Genomic DNA, 19,252 nt, shown 5'->3' with positions numbered 1-19,252 from the left:
TCAGAAAAATTTGCTGCATTCTTTAGTTTATATATAGCATAGATGTCGGAATAATAATTTATAAATTTATAAAAAATAATAAGTTATTTTTTATGCATATATTGAAAATTTATATATTTTTCTGGAAAAAAAAAAAAAAAAAAAAAAGATTAAAATGTTTCAAATTTTCTACGCGTTATCTAATATTCTTGATTTCTTCGATATGTCAACAAACATGATTGATCGGCTCGACAAAGATACCGTCACCGTTAATTACATTTTAGTTTTACTTTAGTTTTATCATAAGTTACATGAATCTTAAGTCAATGTGAGATGCCCTGTCTTATGTTGTATGATTTCTTTCTTGAAATGTGTGTGCTTTTCCGTTTTGTGATCTTGTCTTTTTTGTTCCATTGTGCAAAAAGAAAAGGAGGTACACACATGGGTTCAATCTTAACGAAATACAGCGCCGGATTCTTGTTATTTCGGGAACGATATCATATTTTTTCGATCGTCGTCCGAATTAATTTTTTTTATGCACCGTTCCTTTTCTGGCTCGCAAGATGCAAACACATCTTTTGTAATAAATAATTCAAATTAATTCATGTTAAATTCGAAAGTTCTCCAAACAGATGCTTAAATAAGAGACCTCCGTTTTGAGAGGGACCATCTATATTTCTAGATGTTTGAATGTTTGAAATTCTTGGTTTCTTCGAGTTTTGAATTTCGAATCCACGAATCTTTGGATTCATTCCGTAGCCAAGAAAGAGATTATCAGATTTTCGGATTTCATCTGAAATGCTCATTCTATTTTATTCTATCTTTTTTATGCTCAAAGTGAAATTTTTCACAGAGAGATTGTTTCGTTGATAATTAGAATTACCCCGATCGTCGTGTCTAATTGAAAACTTGCAAACGCGAGCGAGAGAAGGAAGGGATAAAACGGGACGGGACGGGATCTCAGGAGCAACAAACAGAGAAAGAAATTATAAACGCGGGCTAAGTGGTTGTCGACGATACTGTAAGACTGATGACAAGTGTAAACGCAAGGTGTGTGTCTATCGGTTTGGTTTTAGCCCTGAGCAACTGCTCTGAGAGCGGAGGCGAGCCGGACGCTATGCTGGACATGCATCACCCAGGAACCGGGATCGACTCGCACCATCCGCAGTTTCACAACTCCTATGGTAATATAAAATTCATCATTAATAATAGTAATTATATCCTTCTTCCTTTTTTCGCTCTCTTTAATCCGCGACACTGTTTCTTTCCGCTATTCTCTTCGTTTCTTTCCGTATGCTTGATATTAAACAATCTTCGATCGATAACACAATAGACAAGATGTATCAATTCTTCTTATCATTCATATTCTTATTATTCAATTATCTCACTTTGAATATTTTTATAATTTCGCTCGTTGGACGAAACGTTCGAGTGAAATTAATTTAAAACGTACTTTTAACGTTTCTTTCGTATTTTTCAATTTAACGAAAAAGAATAATGCAAGCTTCTTCCTATAATCCTTTAATAATTCTCAAGTACAAATTAGGTCACGAATTTCCGTCATTGAACCGAACAAAATTAATAATGACGGCAGCTGTTCGACATGAGACTTTAAAGAGCTCTCTTACTCGGCGTGTCGGGATTGATAGATTCCATCAATTTGGATGTCGATCCGCGGTTTTTCGAGCATTGCCATAATAGTGTTAGCGTTAAACTTGTTTGCGGGAATACGTTATCATGTACAAAGAGTAAAGCGGGAAAGCTAGAATATTTCGGTGATTTCTCGCGATGTTATTCGGCGTATCTACAATAATATCGCAGCGTTTCAGAGCGCTTCTTAAATTTATTATAAGCATCTTCGCTACCGAGTTTCCTCGAAATCATATATCGAGAGAACATTAAATTAGCTCGCGTATAAAGCGCTTAAATTAATTATCTATACATCCGATTTAAATTTTCTCAAATAAAATCTCCCAAGTCCCGATAACGCGATGTCTATCATTTTTCGTTAATTTATCACTTTTATCCTCTTTGCTTTTTCCTCGAACGAGCGTTTTCTAGGAAGTCATCGTCACGTTTACATGAGCTTAAATCAGAATTTAAATTTTACATTCGACTTCCTTTGTAATTCGATCGAAAGACGGAAGGTATAGAGATCGCGATCCGAAATTCGACTTGCAGCCGAAACAGATGTCTCGATGATTAAATGACGAATAGTTCGCCTTATCCGGCGCAATTGAATTAATTAATCGGCCCCTCGCTTTATATCGATCTAATCCGTTCTAGTGGATTGTTGAATAATATGCAATCCTAATCGAAGTCTCTCGCGGAGATTCTCAAGAGCTAACAGACGTGAATTTTGAATAAATTCGTGAAGAAAACGCGTTTCTCTCTCTCTCTCTTTCTCCTTCTCCTCCCCTCTCTCTTTCTTTCGATTACGATACTTCGAACCGATCGATTTGGTAGATTAATTGACGAGACTTGCGATAGATTTTTAAAGCAATCCATCGTGATTGAATTTATAGAGTATTTATGGAACTCGATATGCATTTCATGTCTGCGACATTTTGCTCTTCAACTAATATTTTCATTCGCTCATCTAATTAAAAAGATAGAAATCAGAGAGAATTTTGTTCATATCCAATTCCAAATATTGCACATTCGATTATGCAAATTTCAAAACGATATTTGAAGATGCCGTTTCTCTCGATAAGCTTCAAATACCACGCGTTAAGAATCTACTAAAATAGAAGTTAATAGTCAAAGACGATGAAGATTCGTAAATAAATTTCCTTAAATATTCCTATGCTCGTATTACGATTTTATTTTTATTTTCGATGAAACAGCTTAATTGCAAATTTCGTCAGAGTACAAGAAGCTTCGGAGCACAACGCGGATCGGGTCGTTGATTCGGATATTCTTATTATTCTTATTATTCGGGAAAAATCGCGGGGTTGCTCCTCTCGCGAGAGCGACCGAGTTTTCTGCCGAATTAAGCGGCGACGAGTGAGTTCTGATCTGAACTTTCGGAAACAACAAATCCATCGGATTCTCCCGCTGATTGAACGCGGCTTCGCGCAGAAACGGAGACGCTACCGAAAACTCGAAAAAAGAGAAAAAAAAAAAGAGCGAGAGAGACGGAGAGAAAGAAGCAAGAGGAAGATCGATGCGTCCTCGCGAAACGTCGAAATACGTCGAAAAGTATCAGTTGACGGAAGGTAATCTCGCTTACTTCGACGGCTCATTGAAATCCCACGCTAAATTTCAATCCGACGTGTACAAAAGTCGGGCCCTTTCCCTCCCCCTCCCTCCTCTGTCCCATCTCGATTCGACGCTTCGAGAGACTCCGCTATATCGCGGACATAGGACTCGAGCTCCAGGCAACGGTCCATTTCCGCAATCCTCATCTTCCTCCGTTTTCTCTCCTCTCTCCGAGCGCATACGACGTCTGGACCAACGTATGCGTATATACAGTGTGTCCCGGAACCGGAGACTCCTCGCGGGATCTTGAATAAACTTGCCAAGTTGAATATTCAAATTTATATATCGAGTTCTAAATATTTGAACGACAAATTGATATAAACTTATCGAATTATCTATCCCTAGGATTCGTGAATTAAAATCAAAGGAAAATTTGGAATTTTCATCTGTTCGAGATTGGCATAAGATTTTTGTGAAATTTTACATGTGTATTTGAAATCATTTGTAAATGATGCAAAATTGCACTTGTAGACAATTTAATATTATAAATAATTAGGCATAATTATTGATATTTAATAATAATATGTAAAATTTTATTATAATTTTATATCTCAGATGAATGAAAATTTTGAATCGCTTGCATCGCAATCTTGGAGTCTTGGAATTTTAATCGTCATTAATTTTTCCTCGAAAAAGAACTTTGAATATATATTTGTTGAACAATTTTTGAACAAGCTTCAGAGCTTTTAAATTGATCATGTATTTTAATTTGAAACTGAAAGAAATGATAGTTTTATATACACCCTGTATGTCTATGATGTCTCTTCTTCTCTATCTTTCTTTTCGTCTGCCTGAAGTCCTTTTAAGGCCCTCTCGCCTCTCTCCTATTTGCGATGCATCCCTAACGTCCGTTTCCCTCCAATATCGAACGCTATGGTATCGGTTTGTATACACGGATAAAATGGATACATAGGGTATACCTAATTAAACTTGGGAAAAGCGACGTTAGATTTTCAACGTTCGCGATAGACAAGAAAAGAACGAGAAAGCTTTCTTATCCTTCTTTTCACGGCATCTATTAAAGCCACAAGCCGTTCAAAGCACGTTTTATTTCGCGCTTTATTATATCGAAAGTTGAGACAATCTTGAAAAAAAAAACAGAGATTTTAAGTCTTGATAACATTAGTATATAAAGATATATATAATTGATAATAATAATAACATGTTACACATTAGTCATTATCGTATAATAACGATATAGTCATCTGAAAAAGTAATTAATTATATTTAAAAAAAAAGTATTTTTTGATATAAAAAAAATATCTAAGAGATAAATAAAGATGGCGCGATAAGGACCGTCTTTTTTAAGGCAACGAGTGCTCTTTTTCTTTCTACCACCCTCACATGCTTCCAAAAAGGGCTCGATTCTTTTTACATGATTTTCGTACGCTTCCTTGACGCTCTCGCGGTTCAAGTATTTATTGTCCGGCGACGTTGAAAGGTTTCGATGAGATGAAACAAGGGGGTGACGGCTGAAAAGGGGGGAGGGCCAGATACGACGGCTTTTGTTCGGCGCGGATTGAAATTTAGCGTAGAATTTCAATGAGAGAGAAAAATAGAGAGAGAAAGAGTCGCTGAGGAGAAGCGCGACGAGATTACCCATCTCAGCTGCTTCGACGTAGAACTCGCTCGTTCCCGCCATGTTGCCTGATTTATGCATGAAAGGGGCGGCATCTCGCAGGCTGGCGATCGGCCTTTTTCTTCCCTTTCATTTTTCCCGCCCCTTATTTTTTTCATCGCTATCACCGGACCCAGTTGTTGTCTGTTATTAGCCGAGCCTTCGTTATCAGAGCTCCGACAGAATTCTTCTCGATAACATGTATCACATAGAGAATCTTTTGCAATTAATATTAGCTGTTCATTTTTTTACACTTATCGCAAGAGAAGCCAGGATATTATGATTTTTATTTTCTGTAAAGATGAAAACGCTTCGCGTCTTGATACTGTATCAACAAATAATTTATCTTGGTGATAAATGCTAAATTCGATATTTTCAAGATCTCTCGAAAAAGTTTGAGAGATTCATAAAAAATTCAAAACTTGCATTACACTAATTACATCACAAGTATCGAAATAAAGGTACCGACAAATTATTCAAAATCACGATTCGTCAGAGATGATGCAAAGAAGTCTTTCCTCGCAAGAGATGACATATTAAAATCTTGTCTTGAAATAATTTTCTGAGAAACTCTCGTCGGAGAAACGTTAATGTTGATTTTGTCTCATTATTGCAAAAGAGTTAAAAGCAAAACGGGGGCAGCAACATCCCCCTCTCTCCCCAAGTTTGCGATATTCTATGCCGGCTTTATTTCGCGAGGGAAAATTCGGTCCCCCGAGGGCGAGATTTGGCAGGATCCTTAGAGCTGGATGAGAATGGGCGTCTCGCAACTCTTGCCTAAGCATCTCCGCGGAGCTAATTACCACGTTACTAATGAAACTAATTGCTATCCTACTAGGCGCGTCTTTTGATCCACCGCCGTTTAAAGATTTCGCCGTAATTCGACACTCTTGTCTTGTCAGTCGCACGCCCTGTGTAATGCGCTTTCCGCATTAATTCTCGCCCCTCTCGTATCTCCCTCACATCGCGTCATATATCGTTGATATAAATATCTAATATTTTAAATAATATTTTATATAAATTTTGCTATAGATAGATTTCATAAAAAATTATCTCATAATAGCATAAATAATAAATATATAAAAGATAAATTCATAGAAGTAAGAATAATTGAAAGCATTCTTAGTAATAAATTGTAGAAAATGATAAAAATTTATTTTGCAAATTTTAAAACTTTTAAATTTTTATATCATTTTTAGATTTAATAAAATAATTTTCTTTAGAAACATATTTTTGTTTTCATAAAAAATTGTATCTTGTTGATTATATTTTTATCTCTAATCTTATATTAAATAAAAGAAATACTATAGTTTTAATATTATTTCATAGTTAAGAATTAAATAAGAATGAAGAAGAAAATACTTTTATTCGAGGGAAGGAGAAGAAAAGGTTCGTAGACTCTCGTGAGAAAATCGAGGGATGTCCGGCAAAAAGTTTCGGGAATGAAACCGAGGCGCTGCTTAATAAGATCAATTCTTCGATAACAAAGTGTTGTCTTCTCATTCGTATGGGAGAAGAAACCGGGGGTAGCGGTTAAGTTTGGTGGTACGAGGCGCTTGTCGTCGCTTTAAAATCGGTCTCGAAAGTCGCTAATGCCTTTGGAAGATCCTCCGTGTTTTCTAGATATCGAATGACGATAGAGGAAGAGAGGGAAAGAGATGATCGGAAACTGCCAAGATACAGTTAATATCGAATAGCATCAAATAAGATGAAATGTTTTCAACTTCGCAGCTCCTCTTTTTCTCGTTCATTACTCTTTGACATAAAATGTGTAGAAAAGAAGTTTGTATGATTAAATTTTTTTTAACCATTGATACCTCCAAGAGATAAGACAATTTCTCATCGTAAATAACAAAAATCGTGCCAAATACATTTAATCGTGCAACTGACATTTCCGTTCCTATTTTATTATCTAGATTTCCACATGTTTTTGTTGAAATCAAAACACTCGTAAGATCCTTAATAGCTAATAGATGTGTGTATGGCTATTTGAAAAAGTCGGTAATCCCTGAAGATTGCAAAATATCCGTAATCGTGGGATGTCTTTGCTAAGCCAAGCCGAAAGCCAGGAACTTGGGGGCATTAGTTTATCGGTGACGTCCCAGGGAATACATCCTTGGTGCCCATCCATTCTCGTCGATTTTCCTCGTCGCGTCGCGTGTGTATAATGCGAGGAACAAACGTCGCAGACGAGATACGGGCGATTTTTCATTCTCGTGTTCCATTAAATAAATGCGCTGGAAGTTCTCGAGAAAGGAGTAATCATCGAGCGCTCCTCGTAGCATTCATGCATTTACGTAAAGCTAGTAACCAATTTAGAACGAACGCATAAAAAAAGCTATATATAAAATTATATAAAATCTTGGTAGAAGAGAAACTTTTAAACAAAGTCAAATTTTGAAAATTTGCATTTATTTTCAAAAGAAGAGCAAAGAAACCGTGGCAATTCGCAAAGTATTCAGCGAATATTCTTCAATCAATGGCGATTCGTTTAATCGCGGAATGAAACAGCGATGCCGAGTGTTGAAAGAAACGGACTAGTAACCAGCCGTCTCTCGAAGGGACGTATCAGACACCGATCAAGATCATTTAATTCATCGCTCGACTAGAATGCATAATAATACATAAAATCTTTTCCTGCAGTTGCACACATACAAATGCATTCGGCAATGTCGCGATTCAACAAACCGATAATTTGATACAAATAGCACGACGTTCACCATTCTCTAAAGCGATTAAGCGAGATACCGAAAACGTATCGTCGGATTGACGACGTGGATTTTTCACGGAATAAAAAACTGATTAATAATTTTCTTCATCAACGAACAAGCGAGCGAAAAGCGAGAATGAAATCGATCGATAAAGCGAACAAATTTGAGAATAAATCCTCGAAATCCACCGGTCGATTGCAAAATTTGCATCGGGACACATATAATAAGTCGTTGCCAAATTTGAAAGAGGATGTGACAGAGAAAGAGAGATAATTAAGTAAATTATTTTTAACCTCAGTCATATACGCGAACCTCTCTCATTCCAAAATCTCGCAAATAACATCCTTTATATTAGCTTTGTTTACACAGTTACACAGATAATTAGTCGAATCGACGATTTTTCACGTATGCCCTGGAAAATGAAATTTCAATGATTGCTGGCAAAGTCAATAAAACATGGAATGTAATTATTGCTAAAATAAAAAAGGCAATATGCGTATCGAAAATCGCACGTGTTATTGCAAACTGCGCCATTTTATTAAACAAATCAAACAATTTAATGACGTGTATATACACAGGCGCAGTTATTTATTTTAATTTGAGCTTAACTTGGCACATGTTTTTTTAATAACTGAGATTAATAATGACTGAGATTATTTCAAAAAATATTTCACGATACTTTAAAAGATATTATTATAAGATTATAATAATTAATATTAAGTTAGGATATTATTTTTGCAATTACTCTTGTACACATTTCATGTCTTTATAGAGAAATTATATATAGCTTTTATTACCGAAAAAAAGTTTTCGAGCGTCTCCGAAATTCTCAACAAAATTGCTTTCCTTTTCCTGGCAAAATGAAACATGTCGAAAAATGGGAAGCACCACTGGACCTTCCAAGTAGCTTGTTCGCGAAATAAAGTCGCGGTATCAGGGGTTAAGCGGACACAGACAGATAGATAGAGAAAGAGAGAGAGAAACGGAGAGAAAGGCGGAAACTGCGGCCGAAAGATGCGAGATTCGCTCACCCTCTTTCTCCCACTCGTTGCAATCGCTCTCGCAACCCCTCCCCCCCCTCTCTCTCTCTCTCTTTTGCTTTTGCTCTTACTAGTATAGTTTAGCCGAACCCGTGTGTCGGCCAATGGCGGTACGCAGCTGAGCCATTATTGGAAACTCGTTACATGCACGGTGCCACCAGCGCCGCCGTTACAAAGGCGCTGGCTCCTCTCCCGCTCCCGTGCTTTGGCTAGTCGTGTTACACGAATACTCGAGGAGAGAGAGAGAGAAAGAGAGAAAGAAAGAGATTGTGTCGTCGCCACTGCCGTTAGATTGCAAGCCGACGTTATAATGCGCTGCCGACTGACGTGACGCAGTACATTGCACCGTCTATCGCGGGGGTGTCTGTTGTGTGTATGTGTGTATATATTTTATATATACGTAAAATATACACACACAGATATATATATATATATATATATATATATGTAGAGGTACACACGTCGCATCCGGTAATGTTCACGTATACTCCCACCTACGAATTAAACGTCCCGTTTCCGCCTTTGATTCGGTTCCTCTTTTCGATGACATTTCCGTCCCAAATTATTACATATCACGTATACATAACGACAAGGAGAAAAGAAAAGATGCCGGATATGAAGTTTCTTTGAAATTTTGATTCCTCCTACCTTTCGTATCTTAAAATCGTTGAATTCTATAGATTATTTGGATTACTTTTTGAGTTTTTCAATTCTGGAACTTTTTCTCAGATTTATGAACTTTAAAATATGATATTTGAATCTCTTCTCAGACATTCAAACGCTGCAATTTTAGGATCTTTTGGACTTAAAAAAAAATTTTTAGAATCTCTAAAAGTCTAAAGTTTTTCTCGAATGTTGAAGCTTTGACAGTTTGTCGTCGCGCAAAAATTTCATAAAGCCATTCCATTCCATTACATCATTTATTCTACACCGTGATGAATCACTTATGCTAATTCGCGAAATAAAAGTACCGAGTTTAGGATCTAATTCTTCGAAGCATCAAGTCGCGCACGAGCGTGTCACTCGGTCACGCGATGACGACCTCATGAATCATCGGTGATATTTCTCCATCTTCTTAGCAGTTTCCCCCAAAAAAGGAGAAGGTTGTGCAACTTGATCGAACGCGTCTTATATCGACGAAATCCGAGCTATCGACGAGGACGTCGTGTATCGCGTGTCCTCGATCATCAAAGATCCTGGCCGACCCTGGTACGCCTCACCTTTAAGTAACGCGAAATCATATTCGCACCGATTGCCGCTATTAATTTACGTAAATGCGCCGAAGGAGGCTTCAACTTGTGACGATTAAATTGTCCTTGTCCGTGGCGTTGCGAGAAATGAAAGGATAAATTTCGTCGGTACGCATTCCGAAAGGATTTTTTGCAAGAATTTTATTAATTCCAAAAGCTTCAAGCCGAACATTTAAATTTAGAATAAATTTAGATTTAAAATCTAATTTAATGAATTATGTAGACAAATTCTCTAATTGCAATAGTAAAATATAAACAACTTATTTATTTTTTAACACCCATATCGAAATAAACATTATTTGCTTCGAAATTTTGTTGTAGATGAAAATTTTTAAATTTTTGATTCTATTTATTAAAATATATTTTTAATGAATTAATACAAAAATGAAAAAGTATATTTAATATTTAAAAATTTTTTTTCAAATTCTTTATTACGCGCACATACGATTAAAAGTTATTTTTATAAAGATATTTTTAATTATTTTACGCTCTTTTTATCCTAGACTTTCATCCTACAAACGGTCCTACAGACATCCTACAGGATATTTTCTCAGATACATCATGAGCTCTTTTTCGCAGAAGTGTCCTAATCCGCCAAAGGGTAACATATTATTTCAAGCTCTCTACACGTATCCGGCATAACCCACGTCCATGTATTTTTATTAGGAGTTATTTCTTCTTTTTTTTTGTTCCTCTTCGCGAACGCTGCGTGCATCAATTCCTCTTTGAATCTTCTTTTTTTTTTCTTTCTCTTTCAATAGAGGATCGACGTAACGATCTACTTATGGAAAATGCCACGGTAAAGGAAGAAAGGCTCTTGTCGCTCACAACTCGGACATCATCCCCCGCAACTCCTTCCTTGCTTTCTCCCTCATTCGCTTCCTCCTCGCCTGCTTATCCCCCATCGTCACTCCTCGTCCATTCGCTAGTCTGCTTTTTTCCGAGAATCCTCTTAGTCTTCTAGTGGCTCGTCCGCGCTTCAGGAATATGCTTTAGGTTTATAAAATTGCGCCTATATATTCGCAAGCTCTTCGCTAACAGGTGCGTTTACAGGATACTCTAAAAATATATGCCACGGGACACGTTTCCAAACAGTTGTTGAGATTTTGCGATTTTGAAGTGCCCGCTTATTTAAACGTTTCAATTTGAAATTGTTTATACTGTCAAGATTGAATTCTTAGATCCTTTGAAGAGTTTCAAATTTTAAAGCCTGGAATTGCAAGTGCTTCTAAATCCTAAGAAACAGTTCCAGTTTGAAAAATCTTTGGACAGATTTCTCTTTTCCAAATTTTTCAGATCTCTAAAATTGACACAAATGTTCCTCACTTAATTATGTCTAATTACCTATCATTAACAACATATAATAATTATGATCCATATTCGATTAATTAAAAGATGAATATTTGTCAATAATTTATTCTTAATCACTTTTCTGCTGGAGATTAAATTTTTCTTTCAAAAATCGAGCACGAATAATAAAAAAAAAATAAGCTCTCAGCTATTTTTTGGTTCACCTGGTACAGATTTCCGGCCTCAAGTCTCAGCCGCCTGTACTTCGTCTTATCGCGAAGTGGCGGCTTATCGATTGGCCGCGGCGGATGCATTGCTTTGCAAAGTGGAAATCGTCGGTGCACTTTAAGTCTTCGTGAAGTAAGCTCTCTCACGGATCGTACAATAAGTATCGGCGCTTTCGCGGACGGCAAAATGCGCGACAGAGTCACCTTCCCCCTGCCCCCTTTGACGTTACCGAGCGTTCGGGATTTAAGGGACAAATCGTACGATTTGTAGAGAAATCAAATTTCTATCGCCGATCAATTATCAATAAGCGGGATTCCGCGATCTATAAAATATTTGAGAAAAAAGTAGTGCGTCATCGACAACAACGCGAAATCTTGGGGCACGTGTTTGCTTAAGCTCGTATTAAAACGTGATAATCCTTGTTCCTCCCCGCACCATGTACATTACAGCCCCTTACATAATCAAGACATATTCCGCTTAATAATTTTACGTTGGATAAGAGACTTACGTAATCTCATTAATAACGGAAATCCGCCGCGTGTACCCCGCTAGACGAGTTATTTTTCATTTTTGACAAGAGAAAGCGAGAGAGAAATAAAGAGGCGCAAATACGATAATGCTTAATATTTAATTCTCCGCACGCGATTTCAAATACATATAACGAGTCTCGTAAATCCCTGTATATTAAATTTTAATTTTATAAAAATAAAATACATACTCTTGAACAAATATTTAAAAAAACCGAAAAAATAACATATATGAAAATATCGTTTTTTTTTATTTATATATAATTAAATATTTGTTAAAAATAGTAAATTTTAGTTTCTTGCGACAAAACAAAATAATTCCTCCATCGTATGCATATAAAATTATTATTCAGTCTATTTTAAATAGAGAGATCACTATTTTATGACTCGTTGCAGGATCTGTTTTGGCCCAGTTTTGGTAAAGTAGAAGCTCGACAGATATTAATTCCCTTCTCGATAGGGATTTATTCGCAAACGTCCTGTCGATAGGATCACTGTTCGCCGATATTGGCAGCCGATTTCAAAATTGAAGAAACATCATACAATTCTAATTCATAGCCTCGTAAGTCATTCATCATTTGATCGTCTTGTATGACGCGTTTCGCGGGTGACAGCGAGAGAGGAGAGTATCGCGTTTCTGATATTTTCAGCGCGTCGATTTTAACGTTCAATTATTAAAATCGAGTCAATAGTTAATATTAATCAATAATACAATAAATGTAAAGGAAGGAGAAGGAAATTATTAAAATTATTAAACTGACTGTACTCTCTTTGAAAAAAATTTTTTTCCCATATAATAAGTAAAAAAAAAAAGGAGAGAGAGATTAAAGATGAATTATTAAAATATTAATCAATTGCTTAATCATTCGGAATTATAATATTACGTTTAGCATGTCGAGATTTCCTTACGTATCGCACCTTACGTATAATCAGCACTTGTCAATCTATTCGAAAATTCGCAATGTTTTGCACATGTGTTTACCGCGAGTTTTACTTTCGCGAGAACATGACACCCTTGTTCCACTTTCGGTCGAGCTAATTTCCAAAATACACAGCCGCATGTGCTCGTAATGATCCCCGGTTCTAGTCGCGGCCATTTCCAGCCGAAAGGCTGCCTTTAATTAGCATAACCGTCGCATACGGCAACATCGAAGCGCAACGCGCTTCCACCCATTCTCGGCCCCCGTTCCTCCCCCCGCCGGTAATATGCACCCCAACTAGTCCTTGAGTTATTGCCTGATCAATAATCTATATGTAGTACCGACGGCACCGTAGGGCGAGCTGCTGTCCGCGTAACCCGCGCAGCGCAAGCACGAAGCTCGGCGTAAGCTCCCCGTGTTCTGAGCATCGCACAGCTGCGTATCGCCAACGTATAAATCTCGAGATCCGGTCCAGCCCAGCCTCCCCGGCGAGAAAACGGCGTGGCTATGTCGAACGTTCATTTTTTTCCTCCAAAACGGTCTCTTAAACGAATATATCTACCAAAAAAAGGGTGGATATTATATTAAAATTATCGTAATCTCCATTTATAATCTGCACTCTCTAGACATATGGATTCGCGAGACAATTTTCAACAATAAGTAAGTCTCGTTCTAAAAGAAGAAAAAAAGGTTGAAGCAATGCGCGGCTGAATTTTTCCGAACTTTGGGGGCGCCTTCATTCCTGCCGTTGAGAGGACCGCGTGAATCTTTCAGGGCAGCGAGATTCTTATATGATATCAGACGGGATAAACACGCGCGGCAAAGTGGGTCGCGTGAATTTTCCATTGTCGTGTACGACGATACACGATTTCGCGCGCGCATCTCGAGGAGCGCGATCTCTCTAAAATATCTCTCGGGTCTCCAAAAATACCCTCATTACCTGATCAATAATCTATACGCGAATCGCTCGTGGTGCAATCCGCACGTAATCGCGCGATCACGAAACCGCGGGCGAGCTTCGAGCTTTGAATATTGCAGCGGTGAACGGTCTCCTCCCGCCCCCGCGAAATAAATCTTCCGCGCCCCGATCGTTAAAGGAAAAAACCGCGGGCGATAACCAGCGCGTTCAGCCGCGATGAAAAATGCGTTAAAGTCGCGGGAGAAATTAAAAGTCGTGCGGCGTGTGCATCCCTAACGAGCCGATTCGTCGGATGAATTTGTAAAAAGCCGCGCCCGCGCCCACCCGACGCAAATACGCGAGATAATTAATCGACGAGGTGATATTTTTGCGCCGAGCATCGCGACCGCGCGAAAAACGGCGCAAAGTCGAGGATGGAAAGCGCACGACTTCCATCGATCCGATGCATTAGATCGACGACACCCACGCGTGCATTTTCTCCATATTTTTAAATCAGAAAAAGAATTAGCTCTCTCTCTCTCTCTCGTCTTTTATATTTCTCAAATAACTCGATAACTCTTTTTATTAAGTTTTAATTATCGATCAAATATAATATGCATTCTTCGAAACTATCTTAGATGAATTGAGGTGGAAAGCATACGACTTTTATTGATCAAATGATTGGCGACAATCACGTGTACTTTTTGTATTTTTAACTCAGAAAAAGAATTCTTTCCCTACATTATCTATATTTTTCTTATATTTTCTATATTTTTCAATAACTTTTTAATTAAGTTTGACTTAATCAAAAATAATATATTATGCATTCTTTAAAACTATCTTAAATAAATATCTTATAAAGTCCCGAATTCTTTTTATTTATCTCTACATCTTGGAGTAAAGCTAAAGGGTTGACGTGACACGCGAAAACAGCGATAGTAATTCGTCACTTTGCGCACTTCGAGAAACGCCGGCGATCGAATAGCGCGCGAATAGAATTGTGCCGGCTCGTTCTTGTGTCAATCGTAAAGCCGCTCCTCCGAATTGCTGATTTCACGAGCCTGTTGAGTATCGGGTCGCGGTTTGCTTTACGACGCAATTGTAGTTCTTTTTTTGAATCGTGAGAATCATCGATCGGCAAAGCGCAGGTCGAAAGTTTCAAAGAAGCAATCCTTGAAAAATTCAAATGTCACATGAAAGAAATAAATCCTTATCAATTCATTCATCTTAGATATATTATTTCAGATCGAGAAAAAAGACCCGTTTAATTAATATATAGTAATTATATATAATATATCAAGAGAGATTTTAATCTCAATTTTAATTATTGCTCAATGAATGCGTAATTAATATACGAACGTCCTAATATTCCAGTTATAAATCTCCCGATTAAGTCCAAGTCGAGATTTCTTTCAAAAATATCGCGACGCAGACTTAGAAATCATACATTAAAGCGAAATTGGAGATTTTAATCCGCGACGCCTGCGCTTGAATACAAATGCATTACCATCGTCCACATGCCGGCTCACTCGCGTGTATTTATTAAAATAAATTATTGTTACGCCGCGAGATAAAAATAAATGGGAAAAACAATTTTCTCTAGGACGGTTTCTCTCACACATGGACGATAGGCACACGAAACATGACGATTATTAAATGAGATTTAAAAACGCTAACGTGTATCGGTCCGGCTCTAAATATAAAATGAAATTTATTTGCAGAATTAATATGGCTCCGCACACGCAATACATCTTCAATCGAGGACAAAAAAAAGAATATTTTATATATTTTTGTAATCTCGAGATCGTGCACCTTTCCTTCCGTCTGAACATTCAAGATCTCGTATCCTTCACGGGCCTAAAATTTTACGTAAATTCGTAGACGTCCGAAATTGTGTCTCAAAAAATTTACAAACCACCCCCCAAAAAACTATCGCATTGTCTAAAAATACGAGAAGGTTCAATCACCCCAGATCCGCGTCCGTGTTATCATCCTCCTGTTTCCCACGTGTGCGTAGGGGAATACGAAAAAGTTGGTCGAGGTGACTGCAGGAGAATTGGCGGGAAAGCAGGGGCGGATGGGGGGATGGGGGAGGTGGGAGAGTGGTCGCGGAGGGTTAGGCCGGGGACTCGTATCGAAAATTCCTCGCATTTCGTAGCCGATGACGGGTAGGTACTAATTTCGATAGCCTCGAAAACGTCGGCGGCGGCGGCGGTAAGGGGTGAGGAGAAAGGAAGGGATCCACCACCGTTCCCCCCCCGCTCGCGCGCGCCGGCCCAGCTCGGAAAGAGGCCGCCGCCGACCAGTCCGGTTCTGGTTCGACGCAGTTCGGTTCGGTTCCTAGCCAGTAAGCGGCAGATTAAAGAGAAATGGCTACACGTTCATATTGATTTTTGTCCTCAGTTCGCGGGTTCGCCGTGGGGTGGGTAGAGAGAGGCGAGCGGCTGGATCGGAGGAGGAAAAGGGGGGAGGGGATGGAGAACGGTCGGTCGAGGGTGGTCGCCGAGAGGGAGACCACCAATCTTTGCGTCCCCCTCTTCCTCCTCTCCTCGTCCTCTTCGCCTTCTCTCTACATATCTATACAGAGTGTCTCTGTCTCTCTCTTTCTCTCGCTCTCTTGTCCTCTCTCTCTTGCTATTTCTATCCTCTATCTACCTACCTACCTACCTACCTACCTACCTACCTACCTACCTACCTACCTATCTACCTACCTACCTACCTACCTACCTACCTACCTACCTACCTACCTACCCCTCTTTCCTTCCTTCCGCCCTCTTTCTCCATCGCATCTGCACCCTTCGATTCCCTCACGCCAGCCGACCGTCCGCCCTCTCTCCCTCTTTCTCCGTTTCCCTTTCCTTCTTCCGTTCGCCGATCGCTCTTCCCCTCGCCGCTCCGTTCCTCCTATCTGCGAGCTTTGCTTCCCTCGCCCTTCCCCTGTTGTCTCCCTCTGTCTATTTAGCTTCTTCGTTTCTCTCTTTCATCCCATCCTGCGCGTCTCCCTTTTCGCTTCTTCGTTCTACTCGTCCCCTCGGTAGCTTTTTATTCCCCTTTCGCTTCCGTCTCTCCTTCCCTTCTTACCCGTCAGTCTCGCCCTCTTTGTCCTTCATCTATCTATCTTCTACTTTCATCCTCCTTTGCCGTTATTTTGAATTCTCTCTTTTTATTTCTTTCGCATTCACTCCGCGCTCCCTTTCCCCTGCTGCTCCTTGTCAATCTTCAGAAACTTGCATCGGGCCTTTCCGGTCTTTCTCCCACTTTTTACAAAACTCGTCAAAAAATATATTCGATGGCTTGCAATATGTCGATCGCCAACGACGTTTCAAAGCGAAAGAAAACAATGCATATGGGGATTAAATATGCGTAATTGTGACATCAAATTTAAACTATATTAATGATTGGTTTTGATGAATCTCTAATTTTAAAAAGCCAATGTGTGGTCACAAAACATTATTTTGTAATGTTAATATGAAATTTACAATGTAACTGATTTTTAATTTACTTTGGAAAGTAAGACTTTTTTTTATCATTTTTTTCTTTTACAAATAGTTTTGTTCAATTAATATACTCTATAATAAAATTTCTTTTTTAAATTTGTACAAAATCTCCAAAAAGAAATTTTATAATCACAAAAATTATTTTAAAATAGTGCAATTGTAAAGTTAAAAATTCATATCTCTTTTTGACTCTAAAATACTTTACGCATTTCATATATTTGTATATTTATTATATGTACATTATTGTATACATTATGTACATTAATACCGCAAAAATTCTCATTTGCCTATACATGTTGAAAAAAATGTAAATAACATTTAAGAAATAAGAGCATTTTACGAAACATATCTGAATTCGTCAAATATTGGCGCTTTGCGAGGCGTCATCGCGAAGAGTCCGAGGACCTGGAATAACGAAGTTTCGGTCGTCTGAAAGCTTTCTTGTGGCCTACCGAGATATAGAGATAGAAGTAAAGATAAAGATGGAAAGAGAAAGACACACGCAAAGAAAGAGAGAAGGAGAAAGACAGAGAGAAGAATCGATTACCTCTCTCTCTCAAATACCGAAGTTGTGTCGCCCGCAAACACAATTCGAGAGATGTGAGCGGCGACCTTGTGGTTTAAATTCTAACTTCTGTCGTGCCACAGAGTAATACAATTATTTCCGGGACTCGCCGTTCCCGCGGCTGGAAATTGCGCTGACAGAAAATTGGATTCATATCGAGGGAAAGGGAGAGAGGGTTAAAAGATGCGATATTGTCGTACGATTGTTATTGCTATAATTTGGCAGGACCTTGAGGCGACTAAACGTCGACGGCAATCTCGCCTAATTCAATATTCTCTTACGCGATTTTTATGCTAGTTTTATATTCATAAAGTATCTCTCGCAAATAAAGATGATTTTGTAGCCTTTGTAAAACAATTCAGAATGGCAAAAAAATTTTAATTTTCGAAAACATTAACTCTATGGTCATCATTCAAGTGATATAATTGAAAACATGAATAATAAATTTGTAAAAAAAATTGAGATGCATCTGGTATCTTCTTTTCTCACTCTCTATCGCTCTCTTTTTCTACTCAATATTTTAACATTTATAAATAAATTTCAGCCACAATAAAATAGGAGCAATTAACTTCTACAAATTCGTAAATTTGATCGCACAATTTCTAAAACGTACGGGATAGACGAACGAGGAGATAATTGAAACGAAGAAAAGGCCCATCGGGAAAAAGAGGAGGAGCAAGAAAATAATTTCTTTTTTCATTTCCTGGGAAAGGTCTCTTATCGGGCCCCGCGAAACTTGACAAATTTTCAATAAGATTGCTAATTGGCCGGTTATTTCATCCTTCTCGAAAAAAGAATTCCGCGTCGCCGGACTCTCTCGATCGGTTCCGTCCAACCCCCTCCCCCTCCCGTTGCGCCGCTCCGTCATCCTCCTCCCCCTTCGCTCTCCCCTTTTCCCTTCACCCCTTCGAGTCGTTTCGTATACCCCGCGGCTATCAATGTATAGCCCCGCGCGCGCTATCGATCGATCGAGTCCGGCTTTCATTTTTTGCTTATTTGACTTTTCGGCTCCGGTCGTCCGTTCCGTTCGTTCGTTCGTTTCGTTCTCTCGTTCGTTCGTTCGTTCGTTAGCTCTTCTTCGAGAGCTATCGAACGACGCAGCGGCGCAAATAATTCCCGGGGATAACCCCGAGCCGAAGCCTCGCGGAAAAAGCTCCTCGAGAGGCCGGCCCTTTTTCGGGACGGCACATGTTGCCGATCGGAATGTTAATTAGGTGCAACGCCTAAAATCTAATTCGCTTCCGAGCCCTCTAATGCTAAGTCGTCGAGGATTTGAAAGAATAATACGAGAGAATCTTTGAAGGATCAATTGCAAAGTCGAAGAAAGAATCAAATTTCAATTAGTTATACGTGTTTAAAAAATATATTACTTAATATACCATTATAATGTTACAATTATATAAAATTTTAATTGCAGATGAAATATTCGTTTCATCTAAAAATAAAATATTTATTTACCTCCCACAAT

At 38.5% G+C, this 19,252-nt stretch overlaps 1 protein-coding gene across 4 annotated transcripts in view; it reads left to right on the top strand.

Moving 5' to 3' along the window:
- Nucleotides 1-19,252, top strand: part of LOC105252509 (hepatocyte nuclear factor 6) — a 69,250-nt gene that overhangs the window by 12,214 nt on the left and 37,784 nt on the right. For 2 of the 4 annotated variants that reach the window (XM_020027925.2, XM_025415164.1), the window contains exon 2: nucleotides 1,056-1,163. The exons of the other annotated variants lie outside the window; for them this stretch is intronic. In XM_020027925.2, the coding sequence (XP_019883484.2) occupies nucleotides 1,056-1,163 (108 nt within the window). The remainder of the gene's footprint in view (nucleotides 1-1,055; nucleotides 1,164-19,252) is intronic. 4 annotated transcript variants of the gene reach the window in all.

Source organism: Camponotus floridanus, unplaced genomic scaffold (assembly GCF_003227725.1).
Source record: "Camponotus floridanus strain SB8 unplaced genomic scaffold, Cflo_v7.5 scaffold99, whole genome shotgun sequence".
NCBI classification, from domain to species: domain Eukaryota; kingdom Metazoa; phylum Arthropoda; class Insecta; order Hymenoptera; family Formicidae; genus Camponotus; species Camponotus floridanus.
The sequence above is the reverse complement of the archived record's forward strand: the minus strand, read 5'-3'. Positions and strand labels throughout refer to the sequence as shown.